At 43.2% G+C, this 19,713-nt stretch overlaps 2 protein-coding genes and 1 non-coding gene across 4 annotated transcripts; 2 read left to right on the top strand and 1 right to left on the bottom strand.

The window, feature by feature from the left end:
- Nucleotides 1-3,947: 3,947 nt before the first annotated feature.
- LOC127785393 (uncharacterized) lies at nucleotides 3,948-7,371 on the bottom strand. The gene is made up of 5 exons (XM_052312828.1): nucleotides 6,880-7,371; nucleotides 6,097-6,748; nucleotides 5,769-5,968; nucleotides 5,421-5,665; nucleotides 3,948-5,333 (listed from the first exon to the last, which is right to left on the bottom strand). Exons 1-5 carry the CDS (start codon nucleotides 7,170-7,172, stop codon nucleotides 4,534-4,536), a joined length of 2,190 nt encoding a protein of 729 aa, XP_052168788.1. The 5' UTR covers nucleotides 7,173-7,371; the 3' UTR covers nucleotides 3,948-4,533.
- A 3,969-nt stretch (nucleotides 7,372-11,340) lies between these two features.
- LOC127784953 (calmodulin-binding protein 60 C-like) lies at nucleotides 11,341-15,652 on the top strand. 2 transcript variants are annotated; one of them, XM_052312380.1, is made up of 9 exons: nucleotides 11,341-11,453; nucleotides 11,599-11,724; nucleotides 11,988-12,063; nucleotides 12,373-12,425; nucleotides 13,819-14,327; nucleotides 14,502-14,662; nucleotides 14,791-14,868; nucleotides 15,022-15,103; nucleotides 15,201-15,652. In XM_052312380.1, exons 2-9 carry the CDS (start codon nucleotides 11,600-11,602, stop codon nucleotides 15,425-15,427), a joined length of 1,311 nt encoding a protein of 436 aa, XP_052168340.1. In that variant the 5' UTR covers nucleotides 11,341-11,453; nucleotide 11,599; the 3' UTR covers nucleotides 15,428-15,652. The 2 variants fall into 2 exon arrangements, with proteins under 2 accessions (XP_052168340.1, XP_052168339.1); XM_052312379.1 differs by lacking the exon at nucleotides 11,341-11,453 and having other exon boundaries at nucleotides 11,547-11,724.
- Nucleotides 15,653-16,056: 404 nt separating this feature from the next.
- Nucleotides 16,057-16,161, top strand: LOC127785536 (U6 spliceosomal RNA). Its single transcript, XR_008019786.1, has one exon. It is a non-coding gene; the product is annotated as a U6 spliceosomal RNA (small nuclear RNA).
- The last annotated feature ends 3,552 nt before the right edge of the window (nucleotides 16,162-19,713 follow it).

The following is a 19,713-nucleotide window of genomic DNA, read 5'->3' on the forward strand; positions in this document are numbered from 1 at the left end:
ATCAATAAGAGAGAAAACTTATTTAAGCTCGGCCCAATAGAGCGGCCTTCTATGCTTCGCACGTGCGGTCGGCCCATAGGATGGCCCAATAGCGTGGCGGCCTAAAACGTCGCCCGGCCTGACGTGGGAGAAGCATGGACCGTCCGATCTGATGGACAGTCTCGATTGGTCCTGACCTAGATAAATACCATACTCTCTCGTAAAGCAACGGTGGCGGCGACGACTATTCCAACGGGCGACGACGGCAGCGCCCTTCCCCACCGAGCAGCGACGACGACGTCCTTCTCCTCCGCAAGCGGGCAGCGGCACCCTGCCCTCCTGCAAGTGGCAGTGGTGGTGGCGCCGTTCCCTCTCCCCACTGCAGGCTCCTTCTCTCCTCGTCAAGCGGTGGCCGCCGCCTCGCTCCTCGCCAGATCCGGCGGGTCGACGGCTCTCCAATGGCGTGGCGCTCGGGATTTGGCTCCTCCCTCTCCCTCTCGGCATCCAGCGCAACGATGGATTGGCAGCTTCTTATCGGCGCGATGGCACAGCGGATCCCCGGCGCAGTGTCGGTCATCGGTTCAGAATCTAGCCCCCCGAGTTTACGACCTCCACTGCAGCGAGGTGGCGAGTAGCAGCACGCGACGGCCTCATATTGTGTTAATATTTTTTATGTTCTTTGATTTCGATTTATATTTGGACTGTGATTTTGTTTTTATTTGGATTGTGATGATTTGACTTTTCAAATAATATTTTTACTATTCATTTTATTCAATTGTGTAAATAAGCAAAAGTATAAGTCATACTAAAAATATCTTTAATGATAAAATCCTAATAATGGAGCCGAGTCAGTCGAGTGGGTGGGGCCCACGCGAGTAGATAAGGATTGATCTCGATCCATCCAGTCGCCGCCCCCTCCCTACCACTCCAGTCGCCGCCTCCTCCCCATCTCCCCCAGCCCTCTGCCCCTCAGCCCCCTCTCCCCACTTCCCTCCTCCTCCGCCCCCCCCCCCTCTCTCCAGCCGGCCGGCCGGCTACTTCCCTCCCCCTCCACCCCCTTCTCCTAGTCGGCCGGCCGTTTCCCTCCGGCGAGCAGCGACGCATGCGGCTTCTCCCCTTCTCTCAGCTTCCCCACTTCTCCCCCCCACTCTCTCTCTCCACTTCTCCCCCTCTCTCTCTCTTTGCGGCGGCGGCAAGAGGGGCGGCGACGCCCTCCCCTCCACTAGATCGGGGGGAGGGGAGGTGCGGCGGCGGTGGTGGCGGACGTCATGGAGGGGGCGGGTCGGACGGCGTAGAGGCGGTCGGCCGGGCCTCGCCTCCGCCAGATCCAGCGGCGTGGAGGCGGCTGCGGCCCGGCGGGGGCAGGAGGGGTGGCAGGCCGGACCTTGCCTCTGCCAGATCCGGCGGGGACGGGAGAGGTGGCGTCGTCATCTCTTTCTCTCTCTCTCTCTCTGTGCATGGTGGGGAGGTGCGGCGGCTGTGGCGGCGGACGTCATGGAGGCCGTGGGTCGAACGGCGTGGAGGCAGCCTCCGCCAGAACCGGCGGCATGGAGGCGGCGGCGTCGTCTCTTTCTCTATCTCTGTGCATGGTACCGGTGGAGGTTCATGTGTTATTGGTTGAAAGTTTGTTATGTGGGTTATTGATGGAATGTTTCATGTGTCTTCTTGATGAATTTCGACTAGGATTTTTCCTTGGGGGGAGGGAGGGGGTTGTGCCGATTTTAGAAATTGTTTCCCTTGTATCCGATTGTGAGAGGGATTGGAGGGATTGGGATTCGGGGGCTGCGGGCGAAGGCGTACCGCGAGAGATGAAGGCGCCCTTCATCCGACTTGTGACGACCGGAAAAATCCGAATATTTATATTAGTTATAGATATAGATTTCAGTAAAAGAAATTTGGTCAAGATCACACCTCAAAGGCAACGAGAAAAAAAAAAGTCAACTTGATCGAGAGAGAACGGAATACATATGGATCCCCCTACAAATCGGGCGCCCGATCGTGGGTGGGGGAAAATCGGGCGCTGACGTCAGCGTCCGATTTACGTGTAAAACTACTTTAAACTGATTTTTCTCTCAAATTACTTATCCAAATCATGATCCGATTGCACCATTAAATTCGTTGCAATTAAATCTTCAAAACAAGACCACATATGGATATATTCCGACGAAATTTTTTTAGCTTATTATTGAATTATTTTTAAATGTTGCGCGATGTTCCACCAGGTATATTGGAATTGTTTCACAAAGTAGATCGAAAATGTTTCACTCGTTTAAATCGGGTGTTGTTTCACCTTATATAAAAACAATGTTTCGGCAAATAGCAGTTAACTGCAACATTAGATCTATACATAGTGAAACATTGTGAGTATACTAGGTGAAACATTTTTCGGTGGAACAAAAAATAAAACGAATTCCCTTAATAGGGGGTTTCCAAAATATGTGGGTTTTTTTGTTGCAATGGAATATTTCAGTTCACTGCAACATTAGATATATATATATAGTGAAACATTGTGAGTACACTAGGTGAAACATTTTTGGTGCAACAAAAAATAAACCAAATTCCCTTAATATAGGGTTTGCAAAATATGTGGTTGATTTGTTGCATGTGGGGGCAGGTAATGTAGTGGGGCCAACAGTATCACTCCGCGCGGGGGCGGGGCCGCGGGGGAGCGCCCGATTTTTTTGCTCCCCCGTCGGTCAACCGACGCCGAGCATTTTCCAATACATATGACAGTCATCATTAAATGATTCGAACCATGCAACGTGAATTCCATGTAAAGAAAAGGATAGATTCACACGTCTTTTTTTTTTTTTGCGGGAAACACGCTTTTTATTTATCTTCCGTATGTATGCATCTTCGTTCCTAGCTAAAGTGCCCTTGTGATTCGAGTCTTTTAAGGTAGCTAAAACTGGAATTATAAAGCTGGGAAGAACCTTCTAATCACATGGCCAAAACAAATTTCATATTGAAGAACCTATCATGTTTCCACCATCTCCTTTTGCTACCCTATATACGTTTGGTGCCTATAATAAAAAGGAGTGCACCATCCGGTTTCATAAATTTTTTACATTATGGATAGGAGATCAAACAAATTAGGATTTTGACTATCAGTAACTCTTAATAAGATATTTAGTTTAAAGATACTTAGTCTTAAGAAGTATATTTTGAAGAAAAATTAAAGATTTACTTATTTTGTATATATTATAACAGAAAATCGTAGTCGACGATTTATTTTGAGACGTGTCTAAAACATCAAAAAATTATATAACGGAGAGAGTACTAACCTAGTGATGTTTAACATTTGAAAAAACATATTTTGCAGAAAATAATTGATGCATAATAAAGAATAAAGTAATTTTATTTTTGCTAGATGAGTGGTGGGTGAGGCTATACAATAATACTCTCTATGTGTGTGTTTTTTTTAGGAAGACAATAATTGCCTCCAACTCAGACAAAATCTCAGTATTAGTTTGAGCCATAATCTCTGGAGACCAAATCCACTTGGGCACTTGGCCCCTGGACGGCTGGACCATGTTCTATGCGAACTAAATAATTAAGCAACAGATAATTGAGCATTTTCTTGCAGGATGATTGCAACTGGTTGGCACACTACCTGGCAGGCAGCTAGTAGAGGACAATTAAGCCGGCAACATAATTCAATTGCCACCTCATCCATCTATTTGCTGCCTCCACGACGCCATTAATAACTTCATAATTACACATACACAGTTATTAAAACTGCACGACGCGTTTGAGTTTGTCAATTCATAATTACACAACTGTTGGCAAGCTGCACATAATCGAGATCCACTACACAATCACACATACTATTTCTTTGATTTTGTCGATTCTGTGATAAACTTATTCCCTGTTGTTCTTCAACACCTAAATTTTCAGGAAAGCAAACTAATTTTCAGAAGAAAAAAAAAACTTTAGATGCTTGCTGATAAAAAAAGAAACAATGGGAATCCTTGTAGAATGAGAAACCCAGCAGGAAAAAGGTAGACAGTTTGTTTGTTTGTTTACTGAGATATATGAACCATCTCAACACGAAAAGAAATTATATGCTTGAAAGAAAACCATCATTATTTAATACTCCATCAGCATCTATGGTAAATCATCACGACTTCAACCTTGAGAATCTGCAGTCAATTGCTGAAGGCAGTTCAGGACCATTTTGAACAAACTTTGAAAGTTACCAAAGGCTTGAACCGAACTTTAGCACTTTACAGTCAAGTTCCAGTCTCCCAGAAAGATATGTGGATCAAAGTTTGTATCAAGAAAAACCAAAGTGGCCAATAAAAACAACCATAGATCATAATGCCACGATCGACCAGAGAGACTGATTCGATGTATTTCTTATGCTGCCTGAATAATTATATCCAACTAAACAACAGAAGAATTGGTTTCAGAAACGTGAGGTGATCATCCTAGTAACCAATGCCTATACCAAAAGTAACTACTAGTTGAGACAGAAAACAAACAAAAGACGGTTAGCCATCTAATTACACAGAGAGAAAAATAACTCTCTGGACAAGAACAATTGGAGTACTGTTAACCCGAGACTGTTGACAACCTCTTTCTCTTTCTGTTCTTCTTGGGTGTGAAATCCTTTTGCACAATACCATTGGAGTGAGGAAGAACACGTAAAGGGCTGGTGCGCTTTGCAGCTACTTTCCTCCCTTTCTTGTTTGTCCATTGAATCGGCAATCTGTTAGATACTTCCGCAATGCCGTCAGCGGTAGCAAGCTCAGTCACCTTCTGGATCCTCTCCTGCATTTGCATAACCCATGCTACTGACAGATCGAGTGAGAATGAATCATCCATGGGTTTTTGCCACAGATCAAGTAGGACATGCTGAAACGATTGAAATGAGAGCGAGGGCTGGAAATCCTTGCGTGGTCCACACATCATGTTAACCTTTATGATGTGCTTACATAGGTTGCCCTGCATTGACCACGAACAATCACAAAGAGAAAACTCAGACCCAGGATTCCAGACAGTCCACATCTGACTAGTATCCTTCTGGCTTGTCACCTTTGCTGAAAATGGTTCCTTGTCATCAAATATAACAGCATCGTCAGGTATCTGCAGCGCTCTATGCCATGAAGTGGACGCAATGTACTCTGCTTTCACCTCAGGAAATGAACCGCTTTCATCCGCATACAGATTGAGCCAGTAACTCGAATGGAGCTCTGTTGTGAGCTTATGCACCAACCAGTCCACACGCTGGAGAGCATCAAGCTGTGAGTCATCATATGCTTTAACCTTGAGCTTTAGATGGTAACCTTCAATAGTGCCTGATGATTCCTGACTTGCTAGTGGAAGACTTCTGATGGTGTCAATCCACATCTCTAAAAAGCATATTAGGAATATCATTAGCATTGCATAATAATCTACAATGCAATGCATAAACTGAAGCAGCTACCCGAAATTCTTACCCAATTTGGGAACCCAAAAGGACTTGAAATATTGTACGAAGGTGGTTTGGTCAACGAAGTCTTGAAATAATTGCTCAAGAGCATCCATGGGATTTTTCTCACTCCAGATACTGTACATAACTTTTCCTAGTTGCATAAACATTTCCCGCTGTACCTCACTGTTGCTGCATTTCTTGATTATATTTTTAAGCCAGGTTCTCCTAATGTGCCATAAAGAAAACAAAATTGGGCAAGAGAATACATCCCTGAAACAGAGAAACATACATTGATTTGAAATTCATTACCAGCTAATAGCTACAGTTGGAAAAATTGGACAATTAGAACTGATCGTCGGAAACCATGTCATACCTGATTGGATCCAGCTCTGAAGCTGGGTCATCAATTACAAATCCACCGATTCTCCAGGTGGAATCAACAGAATATATTCTCTCAGTAAGTGCTTTCATCCATCTCAAAGTGTCCTGCTTGGTAACTGATCGGGTTATAATCCACGCAACAGGTAGAGCATGTTGTCTTGAGTCAAAGACAAGGAGTGTGTGCAATGGATACTGCAGAGAAGAGCAAAATGTCAAATATATTACAAAACTAGTCCTTGCCGGCATAATTACACATCACAGACAAGGAAAGGTGTTTGAAGTTTAAGTACAGAACTGTCAGTTTTTGCTGCAGCCAATACCTTCAGCTTGCTAACACCAAACGAGGAATGAGAAGCCAAAAGATCCTGATGACCAAAGCGAATCATCTGCTGCAGTTGCCACTCTGTCTGGATCCCTAGAACAAATGCATCTGTATCCGTTGAATCCTGGTAGTAGAACACAGACTTCTTGTTCCTATCAACCCACATTCTGATGCTAGCCTGGTCATCAAGATCCAGCTCATGCGTAGACCTCTTGATGATCATCCCAAGCTTCTGGACATACTGTGAAGCGAGGCTATCAACCTTCGCGTCCGAGCCGCAGTAACGATGTATCCCTTCCATATGTGTCTGCAGGATGTTCTCCTCCGGCACACCAAGGTAAATCAGCGACATGGTCTGCTGCTGGATCTCGCTCCCCACATACGGCACCCTCCTGGCACCCGGCCCAATGGCGTCCCGGTCCAAGGGACCATGGCATATGAAACCAGACTTGTTGATATGCCGCCTCTCATGGTAGATAATGAGCACCAGGGACGGGCGGGCATATAGCCGCTTGATGGCAAAGTGGCAGGTGCAGCCACGCATCGACTGCGGACGAGCGGCACGATTCCTCGTGTTGAGCCTATACTTCCTGCTCGGCAAGATCGTCCCTCCCTCGCCGTAATTCTCCGGGCCGAACGAGCACCAGTACCTAGATTGATCAATCCAAGAACATCACACCAACACAACACAACACAACAACAGTGGTCAGCAAGGATTAGCAATTTCACAAGCACTGAATTCAAATAATATAGAAGCAAAAAAAAAATACATGACACATACATCCTGTAGAGAAGGTAGTCGTCGCTCCTGACCTCCCGGAGGGTGCCGCGGTCGCGCTTGCGGCCGCGCTCGATGTGGAAGCGCGTGGGGCACTCCGGGTTGCTGCATTCGCCGGCGATGAAGGCGTCCATCCGCTCGTAGGGGATGAGCGCCACGTCGTCCCGCTGGTGCTCGGAGCTCGCGTACTTGACCCACCGGAGGTCCGCCGCGGAGAACTCCTCCCCGGGAGGGTCCTGCACGGCGAGGTCGCTCACCGACTCCACCACCTCCGCCGCCTCCGCCTCCGTCCCCATCCCGCCGCGCCGAACCTCGCTGCTCGCGCTAATCAGGTGAATCGAAGGGGGATCTCGGGAAGGGCGGGTAGGTGGTCACCGGTGAGGCGGCATGGGAGGGTTATGGGCGTGCGCCGCCGGCCGCCGGTCGCCGGAGTTGGGGGGGTGGGGGTTTGGTGCGGCCGAAACCCTAGAGAGAGAATGAGAAAGGGGGGAAGAGAGAGAGTGAGGAGGGGTTTGGGGTGGATGGAATGGGGAGGCCAAATTGGGCTGAAACTCTTGCAATTTGAGAATTTGGGCTTCTCATGGGCTCTCCGCTCGATATAGGCCTCGAGAGTTAAGAGGCCCAGATTTAGCCGGAACTGGCAAAGAGTTGAATTTTGTTTATTTTTTATTTTTATTTTTTAAAAGATTTAAAAAATAAATTTTTATTTCAAAATCTTACAGAAATATACTCCCCCGACCCACTGTAGGATGGGACATATAAATCGCCCTACGATAGGGCAATCCACGTGGCAGTGCAACCTCTGGAGGGACACGCCGTGGTAATTTTGCATACGGCCCCTTCTCGCTCTCCACTAGGACGATTTATCGCCAGGAGGGGTGCGTAGGCAAAATTTCTATGGTGCGCCTCGTGCATCAGCAAAATATTGCTAATGTCCCAAACGAAATCGCCCTAGTGGAGAGCGAGAAGGGGGTCGCTTGCAAAATTACCACGCCACGCCTCTCTCGTAGGATGCTACGTCACATAGATTACCCTATTCTAGGGCGATTTATATGTCCGCCCTATGTAGGGTCGATAGGGAAATTTATATGCCCCCACCAAACAATAAGGCGGGAGGAGTATTTTTTTTTCAAAACTTTGAAATGGTAATTTATTTTTAAAAAGTAAATATAAAAACTAGAGAGGTGAAGTTGGGTTTAGGAAGCTCTAAATCTTCACTTTAGACCCACTCTTAGAGTTAAATTTAAGCTTAAGAGTGCATTGTTTGGGGAAAAAATAAAGAGTGAATGAACATTGCTACAAATTCTATTAAAAGTAACATTTCTAAGTTTTTTACCTTTATGTTCTTAAAAAGGTTTTTCTTTCAATAAAATAATTTACTCACTTCTGTAAAAAATACGCAAACTTTTAATATTTCAGCGATCAAAGATATATCAAAATAAATTTATAAAATCTATTCTTTTTGGCAAATCTACATATACCATTTAGTTTGTTTGTGAACTAAAAAAATTAAAAAATCATTGATAGAAGAAATTTTTTTAGTAGGAATAGTGACATAGATCAAAACTTTTCTTAAGAAAAACCACGTAAATCACTAAATTCCAAAGCAGCCATTAACATAACATAGCAAATAATAAGCAAGATCCAAGTTGAACTAAAGTAGGATTTTTGTGATGGGACCAGCTTACCTGGGTTCAAATCCTAAATTTGATACGTGTGCTCGTATTTACGGCTAATAATTCTTTCAGTGATAGATGATGTATTTGTCGAGAAGGTGTTTATAGAGGTAGTGTGCGTGTTGTGTATGTCTGCGTTTGTAACGTGTTTAGGAATAGGTGTGCACGCGTTGTGTTTGTAATGCGTTTTCTATAAATAAAAAAAAATAGGTCCACGTATCTGCCCGTCTCTATATGAGATACTCTCTCGGGAGTCGGGAGCAGGAGCATTAGTTTTTTTTCTTTTGCTTAAAAAAAATGGGTGAATAGCTAAAGTGGTCCTCCAAGTTTCATCTGAGGCTCAGTTTAGTCCTTGATGTTTCAATCTATCCATATTAGTCCTTCAAGTTTTCATTTTAGTTCAAACTTATCCTTGAACCAATAACTCTCTTCATAAATGACACTTATACCCCTCATCATTCACATATATAAGAGAAAAATTGCATGCTTGAATTTTTATAGATAATACATAGTATATTATGTAAAATGAAAATATATTATGTACTAGCAAGTGTATACGATAGCAATTGCTTAAGTTTCATGTGCACATGTTGAAATAATGGAAAGTAGATCTGTAATGTTGTTTATTCATGTTGACTTTCTCTTTTCTAGTATATAGTTGTATACAAATTAAGGGCAAAAAGGATATTTTTAATAGAAATATTGACTAGAAATAGCCATATGGCATATTAAGTGGGCCCAAGGATGATTTTAAGCCAAAACAAATATTTGGAGGATCTATGTGAACAAAATGAAACGTGAAGGACCAAATTGAGCCTTCGGTGAAACTTGAGGGACTAAATTAGCTATTCACCCAAAAAAATAGTAGCTCACCTTTTGAAATGCAATATACGTGGATGAAGAGATGAGGGAGCAGAATTTTCTCTTTTGTTTTCATGCGATTGTTGTTGCATCCTCTCCATTAAAGGTGACCAGATTTTTCCTTTCCGTCTCCATATATAGAGATTGACTTGGACCGTAAGAAGCACACTAACTATGTACTTTTCTTTATCACTTCGTCCGTTTATAAACAAATAAGGCATTTTACGTACGTTTCTGCGTGGTCTTCAACATTATACACTTTGACAATTATGTTTTTCATGACATATTATTAACAACTACAAAATAAACATCGTATGAAAATATTTTCAAATACGAATATGGCACTTGACGCATATACTTTCGGTTTAGTTATCAATCAATTGTACAAAATATAAACTTTAAGGACGCCTTACATTGGATGGAGTTCTCCAATTTTTAAGTCAGTTTCCTAGCTAGTGACATCATTTTGCGGCTACTCCTAGCTACTTACCAGCTGGTATAAGTCCTGCTAGTAGAAACTTCTGTCTTAATCCATTGCAGCTTGAATTTCTCCAAAATGTAGTTTCCTCTTCACCTTCGCCCAAGGCCATCTCCTCCATCGATCGATCGATCGATGAACATGTATGTATGCATCCTACGTGGCACGATGCCCAGCTGTCGTCTCCGAGAAGTGGTGTTGTTAGTTGTTAGATTTCTCTAGACATGTTTTGTTAATTAATTTACATCTCTGAAGCCCTGTAAAGTATCCATGAGATTCCTTTTGAGCAGTTCAGACTTTCAGAAAAGTGCATAGAAAATTGCAGGAAGCTCTCAGCCACAAGCAGCCATATGCATCGGTAGCTTCCTGCATTCTGTCTGTGTGCAGTTGAAGCTTGCAGGAACAGAGATTATGAAATTCAGACAGTGATTCAGTGAATGTTCTTGGAAGAACGTTGGAGGTCTGCATATTTGTTCGGTTGTCGTAGAATGGTTTGTTTATTTTTGTCCAAATTTTATCACTTAGCGTAATATGCACTTGTACATATAAATATTCAGCCAATTTACAAGCTCGATTGGTCGTTCTTCAGGCTGTGTTCTTTAATCCTTGTAAAGTCAGACAAAAGGGGAACTCTAGTACTAACTGCTAACAAGTTACTCCCTCCGTCCCAAATTATAAGGGATACACTTTGACAATTAATTTAGTCAATGTTAAATTACCAACGTATATAAGATTAGTATCACATTAAACTATTTTTAAATACAAATCTAGTGATATAACATGCATAATACTTCTCCTAGATATTGTTAGTATGATTATTAGTAAAATTTACCGAGTTTGATTTTTTCTAAAAATAAGGGTGCTCTATAATTTGTGTTTGAGTGAAAAGAGAAAATTGAGAAGATACATAAACACGAGGTAAGCCATTAGCATATAACTAATTGAGTATTAACTATTTTAATCTTGAAAAATAGATTGATATTGTTTTTTTTTTTGCAAAACACATACTAACGTTTAGCAGTTTGGGAAGCACTCGTGAAAAAAAAGTAGTTTTTTCTATCCTTCTACCATGAATGAAAGCAGCCTAGTCAAGAAACATTGACAAGTTAATGAAGTCAATGCCAAGTATTCATTATTAATCTAGTTTCGTGTCCTGTGATCACAAAGCATTTGAATTTTGGACATTAATAATCTAGCCTCTTGTTCTGTCAACAATACTTAATTTAGTTACAACTCAGCTTGACCGAGGTAGCTAGGCAGCAACTTCTCTCATCAAGACTTCAAGGCAAAGTAAGCGGCGTGGAGACCGAGGAGGGCCCACCAGTCAGTGAGACATACTGACAGTTAAATTAGCTTAGTTCTGCTTGACCTAGCTGTTAGTAGCAGCAAGTTTGAGTCTATGTGACCTGAAGCTCCGTTACAAACAAACAGCCAATAGCAGGTTGAGGCACATATGATCCATGGACAGAAGCTATCTATGATGGAGTATTTGCAAGGTAGCCTACAAATTAAGCAGCAAGCTTCCAGTGACCTTCCAGGAACCTACCTGGAACATTCTTCTGGTATTGCAGTTATCAGTTACTGATTAGGATCTTAATTTCTTTATAAATAGCTTCAATTCACCCAGCTCCCTTAACTGTATTGTACCGCTCTACTGTCCACTCTCCATCTCTTCTTCTTCTTCTGAATTTGATTTCATCCATTGAGGATGAGTGGTGATCAAGGATTAATGGCGTTTAGGCGGATTCGAGGCGACGAACAAGAGGAGGATAGGGATGGTGGTGGGTGGCCTGAGGCCAAGAGGAAGAGACAGACGGTGCCATCTTTCATATCGTTAGTTCCGATCTCTGAATCTGCATAGTATCCTTCTCTGCATATTAACATTGCATTATACTGTTCTTAATGCTCATTGTGTGATAGTTTTCACTTTTTTCTGGTTTTATGAAATCTGAAGATAAGTTGCATCCTTTGTTTTGGGGTTCCATTTTGTAGGTTGTGTTATTATGTGTGTGTGTGGGGGGGGGGGGGGGGGGGGTATATGTGCACTCTATTCATTCTTACTGTTTCATTTCTGACCACTTTTGATTTGATTGCAGAGTTATTAGAGGAGCAATGGCTGCCGAAAAGATTCAGAAACTCGGCCTGGATCTGGAACCATTTTTTCGGAAGGCGGTACGATACGAAAAATTCAGATTCGAATTCATGAAGTATTAATTCCTTTTATGTGGAAGCACAAAGATAGTATAGCTCAAATGCCTTCACAAAAATACTATCAATTCAGGCCAACTTTACTCCAAACAGTCCATCTAATCATCCACCAACTTATTCTTTCTTTGAAAATAGAAAAAAAACACTTTATTTTGTTCAATCAAATATATAAAACTCGTGTCATTTGTGTTAATTCATCATCTTAATTGCTAGGATTTTTCTGCACTTCCTTTGAGTCTAAACTGACTTGAACATTGTCCTACCAATTTAAAGGTTCAGGAGGAACTGGAAAGAAGCCTTTCTAAACATGGACACCTACTGTACAGGTACAAACAAACTTCTTCCACTCACATATCCAACATACTATTATGGTCTTATAACTCAACTTATTTTCTACTCTCTCAGTCCCAAATATAAGAATCTAGGAACGAATGAGATATTTCCTAGTACTATAAATCTGAACAAACAACTGTCTAGATTCGTAGTACTAGGAAATATCCCATTCAATTTTAGATTCTTACATTTTGGGACAGATGGAGTAGTACTTTGCAAATTTTTGTCCTATTTCTTGTTATTATTCATGGCCAGAAACAACATCTTCATGTAGAGGCTGAATTGATTTCCATTATCGAAAACAAAAGGAAAAAGTACGAATTACCCCCCCTCCAACTATCACGGTCGTCCGAATTACCCCTCTAAACCACAAAACCGGACATTCTTCGCCCCCAACTATGCAAACCAGACGAATTACCCCCCTCGACCCAATCTGCAGCGGTTTTGGTCTACGTGGCGTACGTGTGGCAGTCTAGTCAGCAATTTATTTATTAGAAAATAGGTGGGCCCCACCTGTCATACACTTTTCCTCTCTCTTCTCTTCTCTTACTCTTCCTCTCTCTCTCTTCTCTCACTCTCACGAATGACAGCGGCAGGCGGGGCGCGGCGAGTGGCAGCGGCGGCGAGGGATGAGGCGGCGAGCGGTGGCAGAGGAGGCGGCGGAGGAGGCGAGCGCGGCGGAGGTGAGGCGAGGCGGCAGAGGAGGAGGCGAGCAGCGGGGAATGAGGCGGCGGCGGCGAGGCGAGGCGGCCGGCCCGCGCACGAGCGCCCGCTCCTCGCGGCGCCCGCTGCCACGCCCGCTGCCGCCGGTTCCCCCGCCTGCCCTGGAGGGCGCCGTCACCGCCGTCACTTCCCCCGCCCGCCCTGGAGGGCGCCGCCGCCGCCGCCGCTTCCCCAACCCACCCTGGACACCGCTGTCGCCGCCGCGACCGCTTCCCCAGCCCGCCCTGGACGCCGCCGCCGCCGCTGCCCCAGCCCGCCCTGACGCCGCCGCTTCCCCCGGCCGCCCTGGACGCCGCCGTCCGGTTCCCCCTCCTCGTCTCACACCGCGCGCTGCCGTGCATCCTCCGCCACGAGAGAGAGACCGAGAGAGATAGAGGGGGTATGACATGTGGGTCCCACCATTTTTAAAAAAATAAAATGCTGACTGGACTGCCACGTAGACCAAAACCACCGCGGATTTGATCGAGGGAGGTAATTCGTCCGGTTTGCATAATTGGAGATGAAAAATGTCCAGTTTTGTGGTTTAGGGGGTAATTCAGACGACCGTGATAGTTCGGGGGGTAATTCGTACTTTTTCCAAAACAAAACCCAAACATACTATGCACCAACAAGTTTAATTTTTTTCTCCACATATGAACTTCTTCTGCATATCTTGATCTCCAGATCTCCTCCAATGCTTGTCAACTCCGTCGATTCTTCGCTGAAGCTCGCCTTCGCGAAGCGGCTCCAGCTCCCAATCTTCACCAACAACAAGCTCGTCGACGTCGACAACAACCCTCTCCAAGTCCACCTCCTTCACATGAGCTCCACCACCACCTCTCATCATCATCTCCCCATGATCAAGAAGCTGGAGGTGCTAGTCCTGGATGGAGATTTCAGTCATGGTGATGAGGGATGGAGCAGCGACGAGTTCAGCGGCGCCATCGTGAGGGAGAGGGAAGGCAGGAGGCCACTGCTCGTCGGCACGCTCAATGTGGCCATGGCCGATGATCATCTTGGCGTTGCATTCATTGATGACGTGGCGTTCACCGACAACTCGAGCTGGACCAGGAGCAGGAGGTTCAGGATCGGCGTGCGCGCCGTGGCGGTGGCGGGTAGCGGCGATGGCGGCGGGCTGAGGATCCGGGAGGCGGTGAGCGAGAGCTTCATGGTGAAAGATCACCGGGGAGAATGTGGGTATCAAAGCTACTCTGAATTTGTCTTTGTGTTAGCAATGTTGTTGTTGTTGATGACGATGATGATGTCAGTTTCGTCAGAGTTTGATGAACTTTGATTATTAATTCGACAGTTTATTCTGAATTTGATTATTAGTATTTGAATTTTTTTCTTTATGCTTGATTTCACAGCGTACCAGAAGCATTTCCCTCCGAGGCCAGATGATGAGGTGTGGAGGCTGAAGAACATACGGAAAGATGGGCCAATCCACAAGAGGCTGGAATCTGAACGTGTCAGGAATGTGCAGGGTTTTCTGAACCTGCATGCCACCAACCCTGAAAAGCTCAGGAAGGTAATTAGTAAATGTAGTTAGTCTGCACTAATCAATTTGTGCATCGTTTTGTATCTCTTGAATTATGGAAGATTTCGTTGTTGTGTTGATGGATCATTGGTTGATTCGATCCGGGATTGTTCATTCAGCTCGTTGTCATGTCCGATCGGCTCTGGAAGGCAACACTGCACCACGCGAAAACATGCGATTTTGGAGCTGCAGAAATGGTAATAAATCGTAGTACTACTATTCTGCTTCTTTCTTCACAAGTTGTTTGGTCAGAATATACTTCATCTTGTTGTCGATCGATGGTTTATCGACATAAATGAATGCAATTAGCTTTTATCTGCCAAGTCATTTGATCTCATTATTTGTTCCAGATGCAAGTGAAGCAATCTTCAATCGAGGCATACCAGAATTGGGATCAGCTGGACGAAGCTGAGACTAACAAGACAGCCTCAGGTGCAGAAAATGGCCAGATGAAGCACCTGCATGATTAACCTTGGAAGTTCAGTAATTAACCCTCATCCCTAATCTAACCTTTTATTCCATCTTGTAGGCAATCTTGGTCAGGCACATGAAGGATCACTACAGGCAGATGAGATAGGCACCGTATCAGGGCCTCATTTCCAGAGCAGAAACCAGATGGATTCTGAAGATTCATTGTCTGCTGCTGCTGTAACTGAAGATGCAGATGATGCACTGTGGAGCCCTTGCATGACAAGTGATGGCCATGGCTTGATCATGTGGAAAAACAACACTTCAGTGTGGGACCAAATGAACTAAGTTCAGCACAACCTGATTAATTAGATCTCCAATTGTTTGTGATTTTCCCTAATCATGGAGAAGGCACAAATCTGTACATATTGACACCACTTTTTTTGCAGCAACATGCTGTTTCTTTTTCCCTGTGCACTAAGATACCATGATATGGTGATAGTATGATATAAAGTACCTTTTTTCTATTTTGGACTGGATAGATATGTAATACTACTCTCCATGCATGATAAATTATAATGCTGCGTATAGATAGTTAGTAATCTTTACTACCAACAGAGAAATTGGTGAGGTTTTTTTGCTAACTAGAAATTGGTGAGGTTAATCCTCTGTTAATGCAAGCAGTTGAAATAACTACAGTCGATTTGCAGTCATACACTGTTATACTACAAAAGAAGTTTTTTTATTAAAAAAATAATACATCACTACATCAGTGACAAAAGTATTCATATATTTGAAATTAGCCTGAATTTTGCACAGACGAACGCTGGCTCGATCGAATGGGGATCGCCTAACTTAAGTTGGGCCGTCTGCGGGAGTTCTAGCCCACGTGCACCCGGGCCCACGGCTACGAGCGTGCAGGAAGTAGCCGCAGAGCAAACAATTAGTACCATACTGCTTAGCTAAGATGGTTAGGCGTAGCTTATATACGCTGCTGTGCATAAAATTGATACGATACGGAGAAGATTAGCATGGCCCCTGCGCAAGGAAGACACACAAATCGAGAAGTGGTCCAAATTTTTTTGCGATTTCACGGATTGGTCCCTGCCTAGCCTGTTTCCTGCTTCTTTTGTCTCTCAGATATGCCCCTGCGGTCTCCTTTCTGTATCCTCACACTTTCTTGATTCTCACAACCAGGTCCATGGACTTTTTCAGTCATGGCCATTCTTGACTTGTAACTTTGCAGTCATGCCCTTATGAACTTGCATTTTGGACCCTAAATCACTGAGAACTATTCCATCACTCTGTCCGTCTGTCATCTTTAGCAGCTGACATTCTTTTTCCAAGTTGACAAGTCGCTGTGCTGTGCTTTCTGGGGTTGAAAACTTAAAATTTTGGCTATGTACAGTTATGGTTCCAAGCAAACTTCTCGATTCATCATTAAAAATATAAAAGGAAGGAGTTTTTTGGTTCACCAGACTCGAAAGTCTGTTACTCTGAAAAAATGGCCCTCCAAAAAATGAGTTGTGATGGCATTGATGCCTCAAACAAATAATATGCATGGCCTCAGCAATGGCCATATATCTTAAAAAATAAGATACCGATGACATATCTCAAACTTTGCAAAATTATAATGGCATGGTTCCAATTTACCCTAAAAAGTATAGGGTTGAAGTCCGATTTATTCTCCTCAACTATAATAGTTTGATTTATCCCTTAATTATAAAATCAGATAAAATTATCCCTTAATTATACAACCAGATAAAATACACCCCTATTCTTTTTAAACCAGACGATTTACCCCCTCTAGTCAACACATGGTGGTTTTAGACTTTCGTAACATCCAACGTGGCCATACCTACACTACTATACAAAATTGATTTTTCTGGACTAAAAAAAATTGATTTTTCTGGACTACAAAATTGATTTTTCTGGACTAAAAAAAATTGATTTTTCTGGACTACAAAATTGATAGTTTTGGACCCCTCTTCTTTTTAAACCAGACAATTTACCCCCCTCTAGTCAACACATGGTGGTTTTAGACTTCCGTAACATCCAACATAGCCCTACCTACACTACTATACAAAATTGATTTTTTTTATATAAAATTGATTTTTCTAGACAAGACCCCCTTTAGATTGCGGGCGGACCATAACCGCTCTCACATGCAAAAAATGTTCTCCCGTGGTTGGTTCACGGACCACATATGAAAATCAATTTTTGTAGACGGACCTCTTAATAGGCCTGCAAGCAAAAATATATGGGCCTGTTAAGTGATCCGCATGCGAAAATACCCCCTCTCTTTCACCTCTTTTTTATCTCTCCCCTCCTCTCTCCCACTAAGTGTTGGCATCTCTCCCTCTCCTCCCCATTCTTTTTTTTCTCCCCACTCTCCCACACTCTTTCCCACTCCCTCTCCCTTTCTTCGTACTCCCGGCAATGGCCGGCGGCGGTCTAAGGTGACGACGGGAGGGGTGATGGTGGTGTCGACGAGGATGACGGTGATCTTGGACGACAGCAGGAGCAACGTCGGCAACGGTCTTGGGCGACGGCGGGGACAGCGTCGGTGGCATCGACGATGGCGGTGGCTTTGGGCAGTCGGATCCGCACGCCAAAATATAAGTATCTGTAACTATGTTTCTAGATATTTCTTCGTCTAAGACAGCCTGAAAACATCTGCAATAAAATGCGCCACCACACCCAGAGATGATAGTTATGTTAATTTTCCGTTAATTCCAAGTTGATTAGTAAAAAGGATATTCCTTTTTTTACCGGTATAATAATATATTACTTACATGAAAGAGAAAAAGAAACATGCATTATCAGTTCTGTAGAGACGAACGCCTGGATAGAGAAGCAACGGCCTGGATCAATCGAGTGGGGTGATCGCTTCGCTTTGACAAGTTGGGCCGGCTGCGGGAGATCCAGCCCACGTGTATCCGTGGCCCACGAAGACGTGCGGGGAAGCAGCCGCAGAGGAAACGATTAGCACCATACCGCTTAGCAAACATTACTAGGCGTACCTTATATGCGCAGCCGTGTATCTTCCCACCGTCTCTTCGGAGACATCCGATAAAGTTGAGTTGGAACGATACAGAGAAGATTAGCATTCACGGATTGGTCTCTGCCCAGTCTGTTTCCAACTTTTTTTTCTCTCAGATATGCCCCTGCGGTCTCCTTTCTATATCCTCACACTTTCTTGATTCTCACAACCAGGTCCATGGGCACTTTCAGCCATGCCCATTCTTGACTTGTAACTTTGCAGTCATGCCCTTGTAAACTTGCATTTTGGACCCTAAATCACTGTCAACTGCTCCATCACTGTGTGAACAGCTCGCTCTACGTGCTGTTTTTGTGGGTTAACTATTTGATTATGTGCAGTTATGGGGTTCCATGCAAACTACTCGTATAGGCTAATCAAGTTTGCTCAAGCTATAACGTTATTATCATTAAAAAAAGAAGGAAATATTTTTTTTGTTGGTTTACCTTACTCCAAAGTCTGTTCCAAAAAAATGACACTCAGAGAATTGTAGTGATGGCATTGATGCCTCTAACAACATATTAAAAAAAATACTGTGCATACAAGCCTTCACATATATACACTGTGCAAACCAACTAACAAATATCACAAAAAAAATATTATATCTATGTGTCAAGTTACATCTTCAAATTCATCCTATATAAAAGAACAACAAAAAGGCAAAATTGTCAGAAAACATTTTTTTTCTACGGCTAAAATATAATAAATTCGAGGTTAAGATTTTACATGCATGTATGTATAATACTATTGGAAGTATATACACTTTTTTTCCAGATGTTTGCATTGGGTGACTGTTGTTGGTTGGTGTGTATGGAATATACACAGGATATGTTCCTAAAAAATATACAACTTTTTTCCTTCCTAGAAAGAACTTACATTTAGAGTTAAATGTAGTTGCTACTAATTAACAACATGCCACTTTTTAATTAGAACGCAAAATAATAAAAAAAGAACAAATTATTGGTAAACCAATCTCAGTATCTCGCATTATTTTCCTTTCTAGAAGCATATTAAAATGAGAAGCTTATCCTCGCAAAAATGAAGAAGAGAAGCTCTTATCGTTCCTAATTAACAACCAGCCATTTTTAGACCGACGAAAGACAAAGAGGAAATTGTATATTGGTAACCTAAGTATCTTGCAATATTAATTTTCCTTGGTCAAACTGTGACCTAATTCCGATTTCTTGAGTATCCAAAAGCAAACAATGATTGATCGGAGCAACAATTAGTCATTTCTTAGTGCAGCACGTACCAATTAATCATCTATAGCGTACGTACGTGTTTGTGGTTAAGGGTCAGTGTCACGGACAGCACATAATATATCATCAAAAGGCGAATCGATATCGATCGATATATAGGTTCGCACGATGACCAGTCGCTTTCTTAGTGGTAGCATATGAAATGATATATATTTAGATTATATAATTAGGTTAGCAAAGTGTTTTGATTAATTATTTTGTCTCAGGTTGTTGCATGTAAACGTTAACGACGTAGTCAAGTCGCGACACATCTCGTGAATTCGTGATTCATATGCATTCCCTTTTCCATGAATTTTGGTCGGCAGCTATAGGTCGGCATTGCGTCCCATTGGAGA

The sequence above is a fragment of the Oryza glaberrima genome, chromosome 9, assembly GCF_000147395.1.
Source record: "Oryza glaberrima chromosome 9, OglaRS2, whole genome shotgun sequence".
Classification (NCBI taxonomy): domain Eukaryota; kingdom Viridiplantae; phylum Streptophyta; class Magnoliopsida; order Poales; family Poaceae; genus Oryza; species Oryza glaberrima.